The sequence below is a fragment of the Sinocyclocheilus rhinocerous genome, unplaced genomic scaffold (genome assembly GCF_001515625.1).
Source record: "Sinocyclocheilus rhinocerous isolate Xijiao unplaced genomic scaffold, SAMN03320098_v1.1 scaffold294, whole genome shotgun sequence".
NCBI classification, from domain to species: Eukaryota; Metazoa; Chordata; class Actinopteri; order Cypriniformes; family Cyprinidae; genus Sinocyclocheilus; species Sinocyclocheilus rhinocerous.
In genome coordinates, this window is record NW_015644007.1 from 251,306 (window position 1) to 269,180 (window position 17,875).

At 41.3% G+C, this 17,875-nt stretch overlaps 1 protein-coding gene and 1 long non-coding RNA gene across 2 annotated transcripts in view; one reads left to right on the plus strand and one right to left on the minus strand.

Moving 5' to 3' along the window:
- LOC107757779 (T-cell immunomodulatory protein-like) overlaps window positions 1-17,875 on the minus strand; it is a 130,562-nt gene that overhangs the window by 98,000 nt on the left and 14,687 nt on the right. The window contains exon 7 of the mRNA XM_016575356.1: window positions 3,806-3,852. Coding sequence (XP_016430842.1) covers window positions 3,806-3,852 — 47 coding nt within the window. The remainder of the gene's footprint in view (window positions 1-3,805; window positions 3,853-17,875) is intronic.
- LOC107757781 (uncharacterized) overlaps window positions 14,366-17,875 on the plus strand; it is a 17,316-nt gene continuing 13,806 nt past the window's right edge. The window contains exon 1 of the long non-coding RNA XR_001641966.1: window positions 14,366-14,429. This is a non-coding gene — a long non-coding RNA (uncharacterized LOC107757781). The remainder of the gene's footprint in view (window positions 14,430-17,875) is intronic.

Here is a 17,875-nt window from a genome sequence, read left to right on the forward strand (position 1 = left end):
ATATTGTAAAGCGAGCACATGAGGGTCTGATTGAGGCTTTGGATTGTAAATACAGGCTGCAGGTTGATTGTGTGGCTCCTGTGCGAGTGACACAATGCGTGTTTAAGTGCAGCAGTGCACTGATTGAGTTTTGGTGCGGCAGCCATGATTGGGATCACAAGCGATTGACATGCGAGCAGGCGCAACTTCAACCGGTGAACGTGTGAGGACGCATTAATGCTACAAGGGCAGCCATAATTACACAGTCATGGTGTTTTCACCAAACGGTGGGCTAACTCTGTAACTTGAGCTCAGGGAAAAACAAATAATTCACCGAGCTAAAGAATCAGAGGGCTCATTTTTTTCTAGCTTGTTTGTTTGGTCGGGCGGCTCCGTCTAGCTGCTAAAATGACTGATGGCGTCTTGTATTACAGTAATGACTTTGCATGCAGTCTACAGCTGAAGCTTTTCAATTTAAACAAACACTGGAGCTGCTGTGTGCGCGTGTGTGTATAATCAGGGCTGGGAATAAGTGTTTAAGGAGAGCGAGAGGAAAGTAATTAAAACAGAGTGTGCTACAGGAAGCACAGGGCACTGGCCTGTGACCAAAAACTGTTAACTCCAAACCCTCACAGTAAATAGTGGCTGGATTACTGCGGATTTACTGGGAGACATTTCCCTGTGAGGTATGCATGTGTGTGCACAAGTATGATTCTGAGGGGTGCTGTGTGTTTGTTTATCTGTGTAAGAGTCAGTAATCAAAGACTAGTCACCAATCAGCTGTTTTTCATTCAGATCTCTTAAGCCTCTTTCAAGGAATGCGAACTAAGCAGAGTCTAAAATGGCTGCTGCCTCAGATGTGATTAGCAATTGCCCATCGCTCCCCCTCTTTAATCATCCACCCACTTATCTCCTCCTTTTCTTTATTTCCACCCTGCCTGTCTTTCTTCACAGCATGTCATTGTATCCATCCCTGCACTTCTGTCACCAGCCTCTCGCTCTCAGAATGAAATGATGAGGCGCCCTGCAGGAGGAGGAGAGGCGATCTAACTGGACTCCCTCCCTCCGTATCTCTGAAGCACCATCAGCGGCGGAGCACCACAGACTCATGCGACGCTGGAAGAGAATAGAGGGCAGTGGAAATGCTTCCGGAAAAGCTGCGGTGCTTCGAGACTATGCACCACTGACCTTTTACAGTCGGCTTGGGTCACTGCGGCACATTGCAATTCTCTCTCTTACTCGCTCGCATTGTTCAACTATTTATCATCTGCTATTTTTGTAGTTTCCTACCTGCTCAGAGATGCTCCTTTATGAAAGTCTGTCTCAACTTCCTTCACTTCTTCACCTTTGCCTACAAAAACGGCTGGTAGGGACTACAGCGAGTTAGTTCCCAGGTTTGTGACGTAACAAACCCAGATAAACCCCGCCCCCGGGAACATGCAACAAAGGGGGCATGGCCATGTTGCGCTGCTTTAGAGAAGAGGAACAGTTGTTGCCATGCCGTCAATACTAGTAGGGGTGCACGAAAAAATCTATTCATATATGAATCGCGATTCTGTCTTCTAACGATTCTAATGGATTCACAAGTTTCAAAATCAATGTTCTAAAGCAGCGGTTCTTAATCCTGCTCCTCGCATCCCCTGCTTTGCACACACTCTGCTCTGCATCTCTCTCTCTCTCTCACATTCAGGTCATCAGCTCGTCACAGCTCCTTCAATGAACTGTGTTCCAATTATATACACTTTAGGTGTATAGACAGACAGATATTTTTTCACATAGCTATGAAAAGTGTTAAACATGGACGCGCATATGGTTGCCGTGCTGTATTAAATCTTTAATCGGGATAAAACCGTATATTAAAAACTAACATAAGCAGAAGCATTTACAAATAACAGCATATCTAAAAGTATGAGACAACAACAAACAAAAAACATACCATTAAGAGCCATGTGCTTGCACAGGTTCTGCGCGATCCTCTTCACTAATATCCTCTGCGTCTCAATCGGGCTCAAATTGATAAGCAATATTGGTGACGTCATTGTTTACAATACAACCGGACCACATGCCACTGAGGCGAGGGTCGTGATGTTTAGACACGCTCTGGCAGTTAAGCGAATCACAACACACTGGGCCAGCTAACCAATCAGAGCCCATTGCGTATCTCTGAGGGAGGGGCTTCATAAAACCAGGAAATCATCAGCGCATTTATAGGAGAAGGGACAGAGCGGTGTAGAATAAAGGTACATTATGTGAAAAATAATGCGTTTTTTAAAAAACGAAGCAGTAACACATGTTAGACTGCACCCCATAAACACAATCAAGCCTAGAGAAAAAAAAAAACAGTCAACCACCCCTTTAAAACAACTCTGACTGTTTGGTGGAGCTGTGGCCTAGACGTTAGGAGGACCACACATACGAGAGGGTACATATCCTTCGCTCCTGATACTGTTTCATTCTCATTCTATTATCTACACTACTGTTCAAAAGTTCGGGGTCAGTAAGATTTTTTTGGAAAGAAAATAATACTTTTATTCAGCAAGGATGCATTAAAGGGGACATGACACAATCTGTCAATCTCATGTTAATCTTGAGTACCTATAGAGTAGCATTGCAGCATTTTCACCCTTCATGACGTCATACAGGGCCATACTCAAAAAACACTTTCCGAAACTTAAACGAACCCTGAAGGAGTGTATTTGGCACAGAAATACTCCGTCATATGATCAACTCGTTTTTAAAGGGGTCATATGATGCGGTTTCAAGTTTCCCTTTCTCTTTGGAGTGTTACAAGCTGTTCGTGACTAGATAAGATCCCTAAAGTTGCAAAGACTGAAGTCTCAAACCCAAAGAGATATTCTTTATAAAAGTTAAGACTGGTCCACACCCTCCTAAAATGCCTCGTTTAAACACGCCCCCACATGTCTACGTCACGATGTGGGAAGATTTGCATAACGCCGCCCAAATGTTCACGCAAAGAAAGAAGGCGTAACTTTATTGTTGCTGCCACCGCCGCCGCCATGTGTAAATACATCAGAATGCATGAAAAAGCATTAGACATCCCCTTTAAAATTTATCAAAAATGACCACTTGATCTTTCTATTCATCAAGGAATCCTGAAAATATTACCACAATTTCCACAAAAATTTAAGAAGCACAATTGTTTTCAACCCTGATAATAAGAATTAATATGCATTTCAATGCAAAAGCAGTGTTGTGTAAACTAACCACCCGCAATCCAGTTCAACTAAGCACTAAATGTGTTGAAATACTGCTGTGGTTATTTAAATTAAGTTATTGTTATTCTTTTTAATGTAAACGTGTTGTTCACAAAAGCGCTAAGTTTTAATGTTTTTAAATGTCACGCAACCAAGACAGAAAATGTTTTAAAAAAGAAATGCTTGTGTTAATTTTATATTGATCATTGCAATTATTAATCAAATGATGGAAAGGAACACTAGGTGCATATCCAGACATGCTACATAGTCGAGCACACTTTTAGTGTTTTAAAGAGCCGATTCTGGTGTCAGGATCGCTGTGATAGAGCGCATTCTACAGTCTTGGTAAAGTGTGCCAAATGGAGAAAGTCCAAGTGCTGCATCCTCCATAAGGGAGCACTTAGAACCAATCCGCAAGATTTGCAATCGCCATGCAAACTGCTCATTTGTTTTGCAGCGTTTCCTGATTTGTATAATTCTTTAGCGAATCGTCGCTAATACAACATTGACAGCTCATGCAAATAAATGACTGCAAGCAGTGGGAATTGCCTCCTCAATGATAATACACTAATGTTAAAGATGAAAGGGCAGGAAGTAATGCTCTAATCTACCTTATTGATCCAGGTCTCAAATCCATCTTTGGTGGTGAGGAACAAATCTGTGAGAAAAGAAAGAGAGATAAAGAGAGAGATCATTAGTTATTTCACAAAATGACCAGACCTCCTTGCTTTGCCAGTGTGATTCTGATTCAAGTAAGCTAGTACTGCACTGAGTGTGAGAGCCATCATCAACAGGTGGAAGTATAGATCCCGGTGACAGAAAGAGAAATGGACCAGCGCCATCTTGCTGGCAGCAGCGGCTCCTCGTTCAGTCCTGCCACACATTATTGCACAGTAAGAGACTTTGCCGAACCTTAATCAAACAAACTTGGAAGTGAGGAAGAAAGCAGCAAGGAGATTATAAGAATAGACCCCGGATGGAAGGATACCGACAAAAGCACAGTTGAACCAAGGAGATCGAATACACGTGTGAAACCGTAACCCATGAGCTCAGTGTATTGACATATTAAACACAAGCCCAGCTGTGAAAGTGAACCTGAGCTCAATATAAACTGTGTGCCACCTCCAGTTAGAGTCTTCGAAAAGCCGACAATTTCAGATGTTCAATACATTGACGATGTTCCCTACATCACCATCACAACTTGCGTGATTTCATCTGTTGTGTATCTTTCTCTCAATAACCAGAACACACCACATGTATTATCAAGCATGATTCTCCTGACAGAGTCCGATACTGAGTTATTACACTGATTGGCACAGACGAGTGGTGTAATTTTCTCTTGCTGTCAATGTTCTTCTTTCCTTTTGTGTGATGATGGCTTCATTTTAGAGGCCTGGATGTTGTTATGGAGATGGAGCAAGACGCATGTAACAGCCCTGTGTTATTTTTGTAAGACTTTCATATGCAGCAGTCAATGCTTCAGATGTGCGAGGGTGAGAAAATGCAAGAAGAAGAGATGGTCATAGCATGGAAAACATTTTATTTACTCTTTTAAGATAACAAGTTCAATTCTTTATGTAAGTACTCTAAAACTGGTCTGTCCACACAGAAATCAAATTGTTGGGAAATGCAATATTGCAGCCAATAAGCACATATTTGATGTTTAATGGATTTTTAAACAATGATTTTTCAGTGTGGGCAGGGCTGCATGACAGATGATGACAGTTCACCCATATTACTATGAATGGGAGAAACTGCAAGGCACAATTGGCAAAATCATCGCATCACTGCAGCTGCTGATAGAAGATCTGGTTCTTATAGAAACAATCTGTATCCTGAAATGTGTGCTTGGTACTGCACATGCACATTGGCTTAGCAACCTGAAATATGCTTTAAGAAACATTTATGGGACAGGTCATGTCATATGTTGTTGCCGATTTAAAATATTTTATTTAAATGTGATTTTGGCGCTTCTCATTAACCAATTTAATTGGATGTTTGTGTCTGAAAGGACAGTTGAATCCGCTGATTCTGAGCAGACTGGCTACAATGATGGGGGCACATAAACACAACAGTGATTTGGATTTTGTGATCTCAAAATTTTCACTCATTCAAGTAGACAGGAGTTGGTCTTACATGCCTTTGCAGGGACTTTGGCCAATCACAACAGAGGGTATTTTCATATGTCTCAAACATTTCGTAGCAAAAACAGCCTTTTTCATATTACAGGTCATAGAAAGGATGGAAATGGTCATGGAAAACCTAAATAAATAAACCTTGATGAATCTGATTAATATTATAAGAGAAGCATAGAGAAAAAAATTAATTGCTGCAAAGCAGAATGTGGCCCCTTAAAAGGGATTGTTCAAAAATGAAAAATGAAAAACTAATTTACTTACCCTCACATAATTCAAAACCTGTATGACTTTCCTTTTTGTGCAGAACACAAAAGAACATATTTTGGGAAATTCATTTTTTTTGTTCATACAAATGGAAGTCAGTGGTTGGTTACAAACATTCTTCAAACATCTTTTGTGTTCTGCAAAAGAAAGAAAGTCATGCAGGTTTGGAATGACGTGAGGGTGAGTAAATGATGATGGAGTTTTAATGTTAGTGTGACCTATCCCTTTAAGGAAAAAAAGGGTGAGCCTGTGGTTGAGTTTTAAAGCCAGTGTCATGAGGTGGGCCGGGACAGATGTTTGAAGCGATTAGGGCATCTGTGCTTGTGCTGACCTTTGAGGAGAAATAAAGAGCAGATACTGTACTCAAGAGCTTGTGCTTTGGCTGTAAACCTTTGTCCTCTGCCTCTCATTTTGTCCTTTTCCTCGTCCTCTTGAAAAAACCTTTTCCTCTCCCTATCTCACTCCTCCAGGTCTCACACATTCCATCTCTTATCCCTCTTCTCTCTCTCTCTCTTTCTTGGTGAAGTGGTGTTCCCTGTGGGAGTGGAGAGCTCGCTGGCAGTGGCTGATGAGGTGCGGAATAAACAGCTTCTTTAATCAGACTTAGAGCAGTGCCACTGGTACAGTCGGCTGATTACACTCAGGTCTGGGGCCTCACATGTGCGCACACACACACACACACACACACACACACACACACAAACGTCTGGTCAGCTATCCTTGTGGGGACTCTCCATAGGCGTAATGGTTTTTCTACTGTACAGACCGTATTTTCTATTGCCCTACACCAACCCTACACCTAAACCTACCCCTTACAGGAAACTTTGTGCATTTTTAGATTTTCAAAAAACTTAATTCTGTGTGATTTATTAGCTTGTTTACCCATGGGGACCTCAATTTAGGTCCCCACCGTGACACGAGTCCCCATGAGTCTGTGTGTATTCAGGTTTAAGTCCCCACCAGAATAGAAAAACAGGTACACACACACACACACACAGTTCTCAGCGTACATTGTCATACACCAGCACCTTTAAATAGATGGCGAGTTCACTTAAAAGATTTTCTGCTGATGTGTAAAAATAGCAACTTTTATTCTAAGTGACTACTACAAAGGATAGAGCTTCTAACACATTCAGCAGTTTGACAAGTGAAATGTTAACATGACCCTGAAAACAGGTCCTCTTCCAAAATGTCATTTTTAAATTACAATTTTTACCATGTGGTTTTGGTGCCAAAATAAGCAGCAACTACAGCAAATCTGGCATTGGTTGGACAAGTTTATTCAGACACAATGGGTTTTTATTATCAGTTATTTTAACATTTCCCTTTAATCACTAACATCAAAACAATTCAATACAAATTATTTTAGTGAGATGCAAAAAATTGTATCTAACTAACTAAACTGTCTGCAGTGGGTGAACTTAAGAGGAGTGTCAGCTAAAAAGAAGTCAAAGGATTTTTATACAAGTAATTTAAAGAATAACAACAAATTCTATTCTATAAACTTAAAAGAGCACCTTTATATATTAATAATGACAGTGTTAGACATATTGAATGCGTGCACTGCAAAGGCTGAGACAGACACTCTCAATAAACCTTTCAGAAACTACTTCACTCTCACTGAAGCTTTTAAAATGTCAAATCAAGTTTTTTTTGTTAACACAAATCAAACACGTTTGTTTCTCAAGGCCAGTTTAAGCCGATTTAAATTGCTTTCTTGTGAAAAAGTTAACAAGTAAGATGGCCTTATGCAGCACGGCCATGGACCCCACTCGGCGTTCACCTTCTGATATATGTTTTTTTAAGAATTGCAAGAGCTGTTCAAAACAGACAGCTCCAATCTGACTGATTGGCTGCTTTGCCAGTCCACCTGGAAACCAAGTTTTGTTTACAAGGCAGCAAGCTGCTACAGCTAACACCTCCAAGGAAGATCTAGTTGCTGGATTCAGTTTGGAAAGTCTATAGCATCAAATCTTTGAAAGATATTCAAGAGTTTTGCTTGAGGCAATCCGAGTAGCAAGTAAACACTCCGGTTACTCACGTAACTTCGGTTCCCTGAGATAAGGGAACGAGCGTTGTGTCGTCGTTTGACGACTACTTGGGGACGTTTGTGTAGCTGCACAAACCAATGGCGCTCGAGCCCGCCAGAAGGGGCGGAGCCGACCGCTATATAAGTTGGCTCGGAGCACCATCTCATCAGAATCATACGACTGAAGCGACAGTCATCGATTCGTGTGCAGCTATAGCACGGCCAGTTACGCAACGCTCGTTCCCTTATCTCAGGGAACCGAGGTTACGTGTAACCGGACCGTTCCCTATCGAAAGGTAACTCCCGTTGCGTCGTCGTTTGATGACTGCTTGCGGAACGTATCCAGTAGCGCTGTCCTATAAGGAGATGCAGAACTTAGCCTGCTCTGCGAGCTCAGCCCAGGAACACTCAGCGAGGGTTCCATAATCCTGAGCCACAAAGATACCCGAGAACGTTCTGAGGTCTACTTGAGATAACTCTCCCTGCCCGAGGGCGCCTATAGACGTCCAAATTGTAAAATCTAATACAGGTAGAAGGCGACGACCAGCCGGCGACCGCACAAATCTCCCCAATAGAGATTCTACTGGACCAGGCCCAAGAGGAGGCCATTCCTCTGGTGGAATGGGCCCTCACACCTAAAGGGCATTGCAAGCCAGCTGAGGCATAAGCCAGAGCTATAGCATTTACTATCCAATGAGATAGTCTTTACTTTGTGACAGGCAGCCCTTTAGAGCGGCCTCCAAAGCACACAAAAAGCTGCTCTGATTGTCTGAAAGACTCGGAGCGCTTAATGTAAACTCGTAGTGTTCTTCTCGTAGAAGAACGACTTTACAGTCATTGGGTCCAAACTCAAGACAGGAAGCACTGACAGACAGGGCTTGCAAGTTCTCTACTCGCTTGACTGACGCCAGAGCCAAAAGCAGAGCGGTTTTGAGTGTCATGACCCTTAAGCCGGTTGTTTGAAGCAGCTCAAAGTGGGAGCTCTTGAGAGCTCTCAGGACTATAGACAAGTCCCATACTGTCACCGTCCTAGGGAGAGGAGGGTTTAACCGCCGAGCGCCTCTAAGAAACTTAACGACCAAGTCATTCCTGCCAATTGTCCGGCCAGCCTTGAGAGAATGATTCGCCGCGATGGCTGCCACATAGACTTTGAGCGTGGAAGGGGTGCGCCCCTTATCCAGCAGCTCCTGCAAAAAGGTTTGCACGTGGGACACGTCACATGGTACCGGATCCTGGTTCCGTGCTGAACACCAGTCACTGAAGACTGACCACTTGAGGGCATAGAGGTGCCTTGTAGACGGAGCTCTAGCATCTAAAATGGTATTAGTGACACTTGCTGGGAGTTGGCTAGACTCCAGTCAAGTGGCCAGACATGAAGGCTCTCCAAGTCATTCCTGCCAATTGTCCGGCCAGCCTTGAGAGAATGATTCGCCGCGATGGCTGCCACATAGACTTTGAGCGTGGAAGGGGTGCGCCCCTTATCCAGCAGCTCCTGCAAAAAGGTTTGCACGTGGGACACGTCACATGGTACCGGATCCTGGTTCCGTGCTGAACACCAGTCACTGAAGACTGACCACTTGAGGGCATAGAGACGCCTTGTAGACAGAGCTCTAGCCTCTAAATTGGTATTAGTGACTTTAGCTGGGAGTTGGCTAGACTCCCGTCGAGTGGCATGACATGAAGGCTCCACAGTTCCGGCTGGGGATGCCAAATCTTGCCCTGCGCCTGCGAGAGAAGGTCTCTCCACAGTGCTACCACGGCACTGCAGATAGCAGCTGGATCATCTCCGGAAAACACATTTGGTTCCTCCAGAGAGGGGCCACAAGGAGGAGAGAACCTTTTGTGTCCCTGACTCGCCTGATAACCTGTGATATAGGCTACCACAGTCGTGTTGTCTGAGTGGACCCGGACTTGGCGCCCCTTTAACCTGTTAACCCGCAACGACGCCGGCGCACTGAACGCTCTGTTTGCACGTGTCAATGTTCACGAATAGATTAAATGAACAGGGACAATTAATCTTGACAAACTATATATCATTCTAAAGGTCTAAGCCTCAAGCATCGACGATGGATCACTGTTTTTCAATGGAAAGCTTATAAGGATTGTTTGTGCTAAATTTGTGTAAGCAGTACACATCAAAGCATGCATAATCAAAAAACGCAGTACGTACCAGATTCATCGTAATAACGAGTCATAAACGCATCCACAGCTGTAAACCCCGGTTTAGTTAGAAACGTAAGGGTCAACTGAACAACATCCCATAGAGCACTTTTAGTCCAACGAAACAATTAACGTTGTAATATGGATGGTAATTACTTTGTTTACGTCTCATTTCTTCGGGGGCAGTTATTGTTTGTATCCGTTATGGAATAACTTACTCTCAAAAAACTGGACTAGACATAGTCTCAGAAAAATGGTTGCAGGGATCTCATTTTTCATGGTATCTTCTTCAGATTTGAAATAGAAAGTCATGAGACATGTGACTTTCAACCCATTACTTTTCTGGATTGCTGCAGGACTGATTTCATGTATTTTTATATGAAAAAAAAAACATTCAGTGTGGTACTATTTTTTTCAAGGCCCTTCAGTGTCTATAACTTTTTATCTTTTTGAGTATTATCAACTCTGGATGATGGATAGTAAAGCCCAAAGGGTCTTCTTTCTAAAGACACCAAAATTGTGTGTGTAGCACACTGAAGTCAGGAACTGTTACCATTTTAAGTTAGGTAGGTCATTTTCAGCTGTGAGTCCCAAAATGGTGGGTGCAGGTTAACAGGTTAAGGCTGGCAGGAAGGTTTTCAGGGCCAGCAAACAGCCATCAATTTGAGGCAGTTGATACGTAGGCATTGCTCGTGAGTCGACCAGGAGCCGTATGCTGGATTGCCCTCGTACAGAGCACCCCAGCCCGAACTGGAGGCGCCCGTTGTGACCACCTTCCTTCTGGAGGTCATTCTCAACTGCACGCCTGACAGAAACAGGCAGGGAGTTGTCCAAGGGGCCACAGCATTGACACAGCGATGGGTTACCCTGACATGAATGCGGCCCAGGTGCTCGGCGTGGGACGGGATGCAGGCTTTTAGCCAATATTGAAGGGGCCAGATGCCCTGAGGGGATGTGTAGACCCTGGCTTGAACGATGCTGTACTCGCTGAATATTCAGGTAGCGTTCCGGTGTAATCCAAGCTCAAACTTTTACAGAGTCTGTAACTGTTCCCAGAAAGTCACTCGCTGTTTGGGAGTCAGAAAACTCTTGGCTGAATTGATTTTCAGCTCAAGACGCTCTAGGTGGTTGATCAACAACAACCTGTGAGTGAAAAGTTCCCGTTCTGATTCGGCCAGTCGTCGAGGTCAAATAGCGGATTCCCATCAGTCTCAGAGGGGAAAGAGCCGGGTCTACGCACTTCGTAAAAGTGCAAGGGGCCAGGAACAGTCCAACAGAGGGACTGTGTACTGATAGGCCACTTCCTCGAAGTGAATCTCAAGAACAGTCTGTGATGGGGCGCTATTTGGATGTGAAAGTAAGCATCTTTCAGATCCACAGACAGAAACCAGTCCCCGGGCATATTTGCACGAGGATCTGTTTAAGTTAACATTCTGAAAAGCCGTCGCATGAGGGCCCGGGTTCAGATGTCTGAGATTGAGTATTGGTCTGAGCCCACCGTCTTTCTTGGGAACGAGGAAGTAACGGCTGTAAAAACCTGACTCGCTGTTCGCTAAGGTGACCATTTCCACAACACCTTTGCAAGCAGTGTATGTACTTCCCTGCGTTATCCCATACCGAACATGCGTTATCCCATACCGAAGTGTGAATAATACCTCTGAAGCGAGGTGGCCTGCGAGCGAACTGGAGCAAGTAACCTCGTTCCATGGTTTTTAGAATCCAGCTTGACATGCCGGGGATGACTTTCCAAGCCAAAAGCCAGGCGGCAAGCGGTTACTTTTCCTACTAATGCAGTTCACAGCACGGGGGCGGGGAACTGGCAGTCGCAGTGTGAAGAGAGGAGAATTGCTCTTGTGGGTCCACTATCACAGTGGTAGTTTGCTTGGGCGCGCGCTGAATGAGAAGGACGTGCCCAGCTTGAATAGAATTTCCATCGCTCCGTGTTGAACGGAGGGATGGAGCGCGAGCGTGAGCTTTCTTTGATGAAGTTCCGGCCTCAGTGAGAACTGATCCTTTCCTTTTCCTCTCAAAAGTTTTTGCTTCGCTAGACTCAATGCTCTCTGCGAGCAGCCAGCCTCCGTGAGCGCATCGTCAAAGTGGGTGTGGTCCAGATGCGTCTAATCTGAAGCTTGTTGTGTTTACGTGCCTCCATCGTTGCGGGCCAATCTGCACAGAATCAACCGTCCTTTCAGACACAAATGTCCAATTTAATTGTCTAATCAGAAGCACTGGAGAACATAACAGGGAGTGACAGAGAGTAATGTGACTCATACAATTAATCAAATTAATTTGATTATACATGTTGCAGTAATGTACTAAAATATGCCTTAATTAGCGCCCTGATTCATTTCATGCTCTCGTTTCCTTCTCTAACAGCATGCAGGCCTCTCTGTTGCTATGCAATCTCACTTTCCCAGCATGCTGTGGGAACTTGTATGGCATCTTGTGCATATTATTTGTTGATTTTCTTTTTACATCACTCAGTTGGCACTGTACCTCCATTAAGGCATGAATATTTGAAAGAGCCGTCAGAATTAAATAATTGAGGAGCACCTTCAGATTATGTGTCATGAAGGAAGGATAGTGAGAATAGTGGCTGCCCACGAAAGCTGAAAAATGCTGCCTCTGCAGGCAGCATACAGATGTAAAAAGGCACGCTCAAATCCTATGATTGTGTCACATCCTGTCTACTGAGATACGTTCATCTGTTGAAGGCAACATAGATGTATTCTTCGCTGCCTATGATATCCCACTATCCTGTGCGTTCGATTCAGTGACAGTTGAGGCAAAATATAAAAAGGCGTCTCAAAGTTGGAATCTTGACTAGTGGTCAGTTTGTGTGTAGATGTATTTTTTTGAATGACTTTTTCAACTAGGGGTGCTCTGATTGATCGGCTACCTATTGCTATCGGCAGATAATCGCTTTGGGAAGTTTGATCGGCAGTCTCTATAAAGGCTGATCTCATAAGCCGATCTCAAGCTGACAACGCTCCTGCCATGAGACGTCCGGCATGGATAAAATAATTATAATGCTTTAGGTGAGGTACAATTCATATTTCTTTATAAAATAAGTTACAAAGTAATTTGAAGAATTTCTGTGAAACAGAATTTCACAAACAGCGTGAGTGAATAACTGCACGCTCTCCCTCTCAAAATGAGCAAATGGCTTCAAATCACCACATCGCGTCTGCACTATTAAGCGAGCTGCACGCTGCACAGAAATTGTCACTTGCACAATCGAGGCAGTGTCGCATCATCACTAAAGTTCAGTGGTGGACGAAGTACACAAATCAAGTACTTGAGTAAAAGTACAGATACGTATGATAAAATATTACTCCAGTAAAAGTAAAAGTACTCCTTTTTCAATTTTACTCGAGTGAAAGTACAAAAGTACTCGATTTTTTATGTACTCAAGTAAAAAAGTACTGATAGATAGATTTATTTTGCAATTTTATATAGGCTACTTAATTTAATTTTATATTAGCACATATTTTTTATAATCCTACTGCTCAAAATACCTGGGATTTTCCCAAAATAACGCCGGAAAACTATCGGCATGGATTTTTGCCGATAACTGATAGTTCCAGCAATCAACTATCGGTGCCGATTAATCAGCAAAACCGATACATCGGTCGACCTCTAGTCCATAGACCCTCGTAATTGGCCCTTTGGTTAGGTGAGGGGGTGTTAGATATTATTTGTTAAATATAACAAAAAGTTGTGTTTCTGATTGGTCCAAATGCTACATATTATAAGGAGTAACGATATGTTTTACGAAATGTAGTGAAGTAAAAATTACGATCTTATGCTTTGGAATGTAGTGAAGTAAAAGTAAAAGTTACTCAAAATAAAACTACTCCAGTAAAATACAGATACTTGAAAAATGTACTTAAGTACAGTAACAAAGTAAAACTACTTTGTTACTGTCCACCACTGCTAAAGTTTATAATTAGCATTTCTTTTTCATTCTCGCCAGTGTTTAGCGTGCACACATATAACATTCACCTCGCACCTGTGCTGTTTTACGTGGACCGTCCGTGTGGTCAAAAAAATTGGGCTGCATGTGGATGGCTCGGACACTTCTGATGATGAAAACTGCATCACAAGGGCAGTGTGCGGACCGTCGCGTAACTCGTATGGCCGAAGTATACATTAGGCTTAAGACCGTCTCACTTACAGCTCACGAAATCAGGATTGTGAAAATAAAAAATCAGTATCGTCATCGTATCACAGATAGTGCTTTCGGTGATTGGCTCCAAAAATCCTGATCGGAGCACCCTTATTTTGAACTTTTAATTATAATTTTTTTTTGTTGCAAAAAATGACTAATTAAATTTTCGCATGGTTATCACCAAACTTCTATTTTGTTTTAGATCATTAGACCATTGTACTACCTCATGCCTGTACCTTTTGTGCAGCTTCTCCAGAGTGGCTGCACAAGCTCTGATGACAACACAGCTGTTTCATGATTGGCCCGTTTCACCGATGACATCAGTCGTGTGTTTCATGTTTACTTTGGCACCTTCAGTTCTGCAGCTTCTGCTAATTCTCACAAACACGTGCTTTTATAAAGCACAAAAATTTATTTATTGGAATCAATGTTATATTGTGTCGTGTTTATCAAAATAAAAATAATAAAAAATAGTCCCCACTTTATTGTTTTTTAGTAGTATTGGCTTATATTAAACTTTATTCTTGTATGCACTGTATTAAAGGGTTAGTTCACCCAAAAATGAAAATTCTGTCATTAATTACTCACCCTCGTGTTGTTCCAAACCCGTAAGACCTTCGTTCATCTTCGGAACACAATTTAAGATATTTTTGATGAAATCTGAGGGCTCTCTGACCCTCCCATAGACAGCAAGGTAACTAACACGTTCAAGGTTCAGAAAAGTACCAAGATGATCGACAAAGCCCTCAGATTTCATCAAAAATATCTTAAATTGTGTTCCGAAGATGAACGAAGGTCTTACGGGTTTGGAACAACACGAGGGTGAGTAATTAATGACAGAATTTTCATTTTTGGGTGAACTAACCCTTTAAGCAGTACAGTTAAAGAGCATTCAATCACTCAAAGCTGATTAAAGAAATCTATGCAATAAATATAAAAATCTATGCAAAAAGAAGCTGGTTGATGTTACCACCGACCACCAATAAATAAAAAGAACCACTTCTGAGCACGAACCATGACACAAAAATCACTTTGCATAAAGAAACTTTTTGTTCAGGCTTTATAATACTTGTCTTACAAGCGTGGTGCTAAAATTGCTGTGCCTCTATTTTCCGGTACACACAAAGCCAGTGTCGTGTCGCTGGAAGGAAAATGAGACAGATCTCATTTATATTCCACCATCAAATTTGGAACAGCATGGCAAGAGGAGTAACGACAATAGCATCCCTAAAAGAGATTACATAAGATTTCAAATGTTCATTAAAATATACATAAAAATGAAAAAAGGCAGCACAACAATTACAAGAGAACCTGCTGTTTTTAACACATATAAACTAGCTAACGTGCATTGCGAATCTGAGATACCGTGAGTCACAGCAGGGCTTGTGCAATTGGAGGGGGGTTTTCCATTATATCTAATGACAGCATTTAAATGAGTACACAGTATGAAGCACAGCAGTGGCCCGCTCTCTTTCAGCGGAAAAATGTTAAAGAATCACTCTACTTCCTAACTGCCTTTCCTGAGGCATTATGGGTAACAGCAGAAACGCACGCAGAGACGGGCTCTCCGGGAAGAACAGAGAGGCAAGGAGAGATGCAAGAGCATCTGTCTCCAAAACTCCTTCAACTGCTGCTGCCCTCTTTTCCAGCACCCTCTTATTCAGAGCAAAGAGAAGGAAGAAGAGACCGCAAAGCGAACGTGTTCAGCGGCAGACATGTGACAACAAGAGGAGAGTGAAAAGAAAGGAGGAAATGAGTGATATGGAGAGCGAGAAAGAGAGATCAATAAATTGTACTCCGTTCCTCTGAGACCATGTTCGCACAACATTATATTGTTTTGTAAGTTATGAAACTGATAAGCACACCAAAATAAAAACAAATCCAGCACAACATGCAGAAGACTTTCATTGGAGTAAGGTCACAAACAACTGCCTTTCTTCTTTTATTAGGACAGATGCACTCGAGCAGATTTCTTCCATGATACTGTATGCAGATAAAGGCTTTTGAAGACAGACTTTAATAACGCTCTACATTACCATTTGTTACTTCCAGAAGAACTATTCTGAGACATGACTCATTGTAAAGGAGAACCTTTTTTTAGGATGGTTTCTTGCAAAGAAGTAAAAGAAGTCAAAAATTATATTAATAGTAAATACTATTATAATAAATTTTATCTATTCTAATAAGTAAAATACAACAACAATAATTATAATCATTATAACATACATTTTTAAAAAATGTTTTTATAAGAAGCCTCTTATGCTCACCAAGGCTGTATTTATTATATTTATGTACGTATTATATTATCTAAAATACAGTAAAACAGTAACTTTGTGAAATATTATTACAATTTTATCATTTTAATACTAAATACAATGTAATTTATTCCTGTGATGCCAAAGCTTAACTTCAGTGTCACATGATCCTTCAGAAATCATTCTAATATACTGATTTGGTGCTCAAGAAACATTTCTTATTATTACCAATGTTGAAAACAGTTGTGCTGCTTAATACTTTTGAAGAAACTGTGATGCATAGTTTAAAAAAGTGAACGAAGGTATAAGAAATTGATTTTTTTAAAGTAAAAGTCTTCACTATCAAAATTGTGTGTGCCCTTGCTAAATAATAGTATTCATTTCTTAAAAAAAAAAAAAAAAAAAATCTTGACTTTTAAACAGAGATGTATTTTATTCACATATTCAAATGTACATTTAACCAGAACATCTTACAGTACATTTACTGTTTGTTGCTGTATATTACTTAAGTGGATTAAAGAATCTACTATAGTAGCTGGTTGGCTGAAATGACTGCTTTCTTCTGACCAATAAAAAAAATAAAATAAATAAAATCACCCTTTTAAGGCATTCCAGATGAACTACATAATTATTACATATTGCTAAAAGGCTGGAAAACATAGCTATATGAGCCAGTAGGCCTGTCATGATTATTTAAGATAACCACTATGATTACTGCGCACATTCATTTCTAAATCACATACTGCAGTCTAAGTGAATTTTAAGCAAATACAGAAATGCCACGAAACACATTTCCTGTCTTTTGCCAGTGCATTATGTAAGCTTATACAGTATAATAAAAATATAATACACCTTTATTCATATTTAGAACATTAAATTCACTTTATTCATAGCCATTGAGAAAATCCTCCATATTTTTAATGTTTTGTGTTCACTGTGAATAAATGACTTCTGCACTTGAGGTGGCTGGATTTCTTTATAATAAAAAGCTCGGCATCATCAAAATCTGTCAGAAAATTTGACTTAAATAAAGAGAAATGGCTTTTCCCACAACATACTCCACAACAAAATTCAGTCACACTTTATTTTAAAGGGGTCATATGATGCGATTTCAAGTTTTCCTTTCTCTTTGGAGTGTTACAAGCTCTTGGTGCATAAAGAAGATCTGTAAAGTTGCAAAGACTAAAGTCTCAAATCCAAAGAGATATTCTTTATAAAAGTTAAGAGATACTTCTCGCTATTAACAAACCCTTAATTTTTTAAAAGACTTTTGCCTCCATAAACTCCTAATTTGCTGCTTATTATTAGTTAGTAAGGCAATTGTTAAAAGGGTTAGGTTACCAAAAATGAAAATTCTGTCATTAATTACTAATAAACAGTCCATGTGACATCAGTCGTTCAACTGTAATTTTACGAAGCTATGAGAATACTTTTTGTGCGCAAAGAAAACAAAAATAACAATTTATTTAACAATTCTTCTCCCCCGGGTTACATCTTCCGCCATTTTGGAGAGTACCCAAGAAGGTAATCGGCATAATCAGCGTTGTTTACGTTCGAGGGGAAAGCGTGCACATGAACGTAATCGGCGTAATCAGCGTTGTTTACACTTAGGGAAAAGTGTGCGTATGCGTTGTGATACTCTCCAAAATGGCGGAAGACAGTAA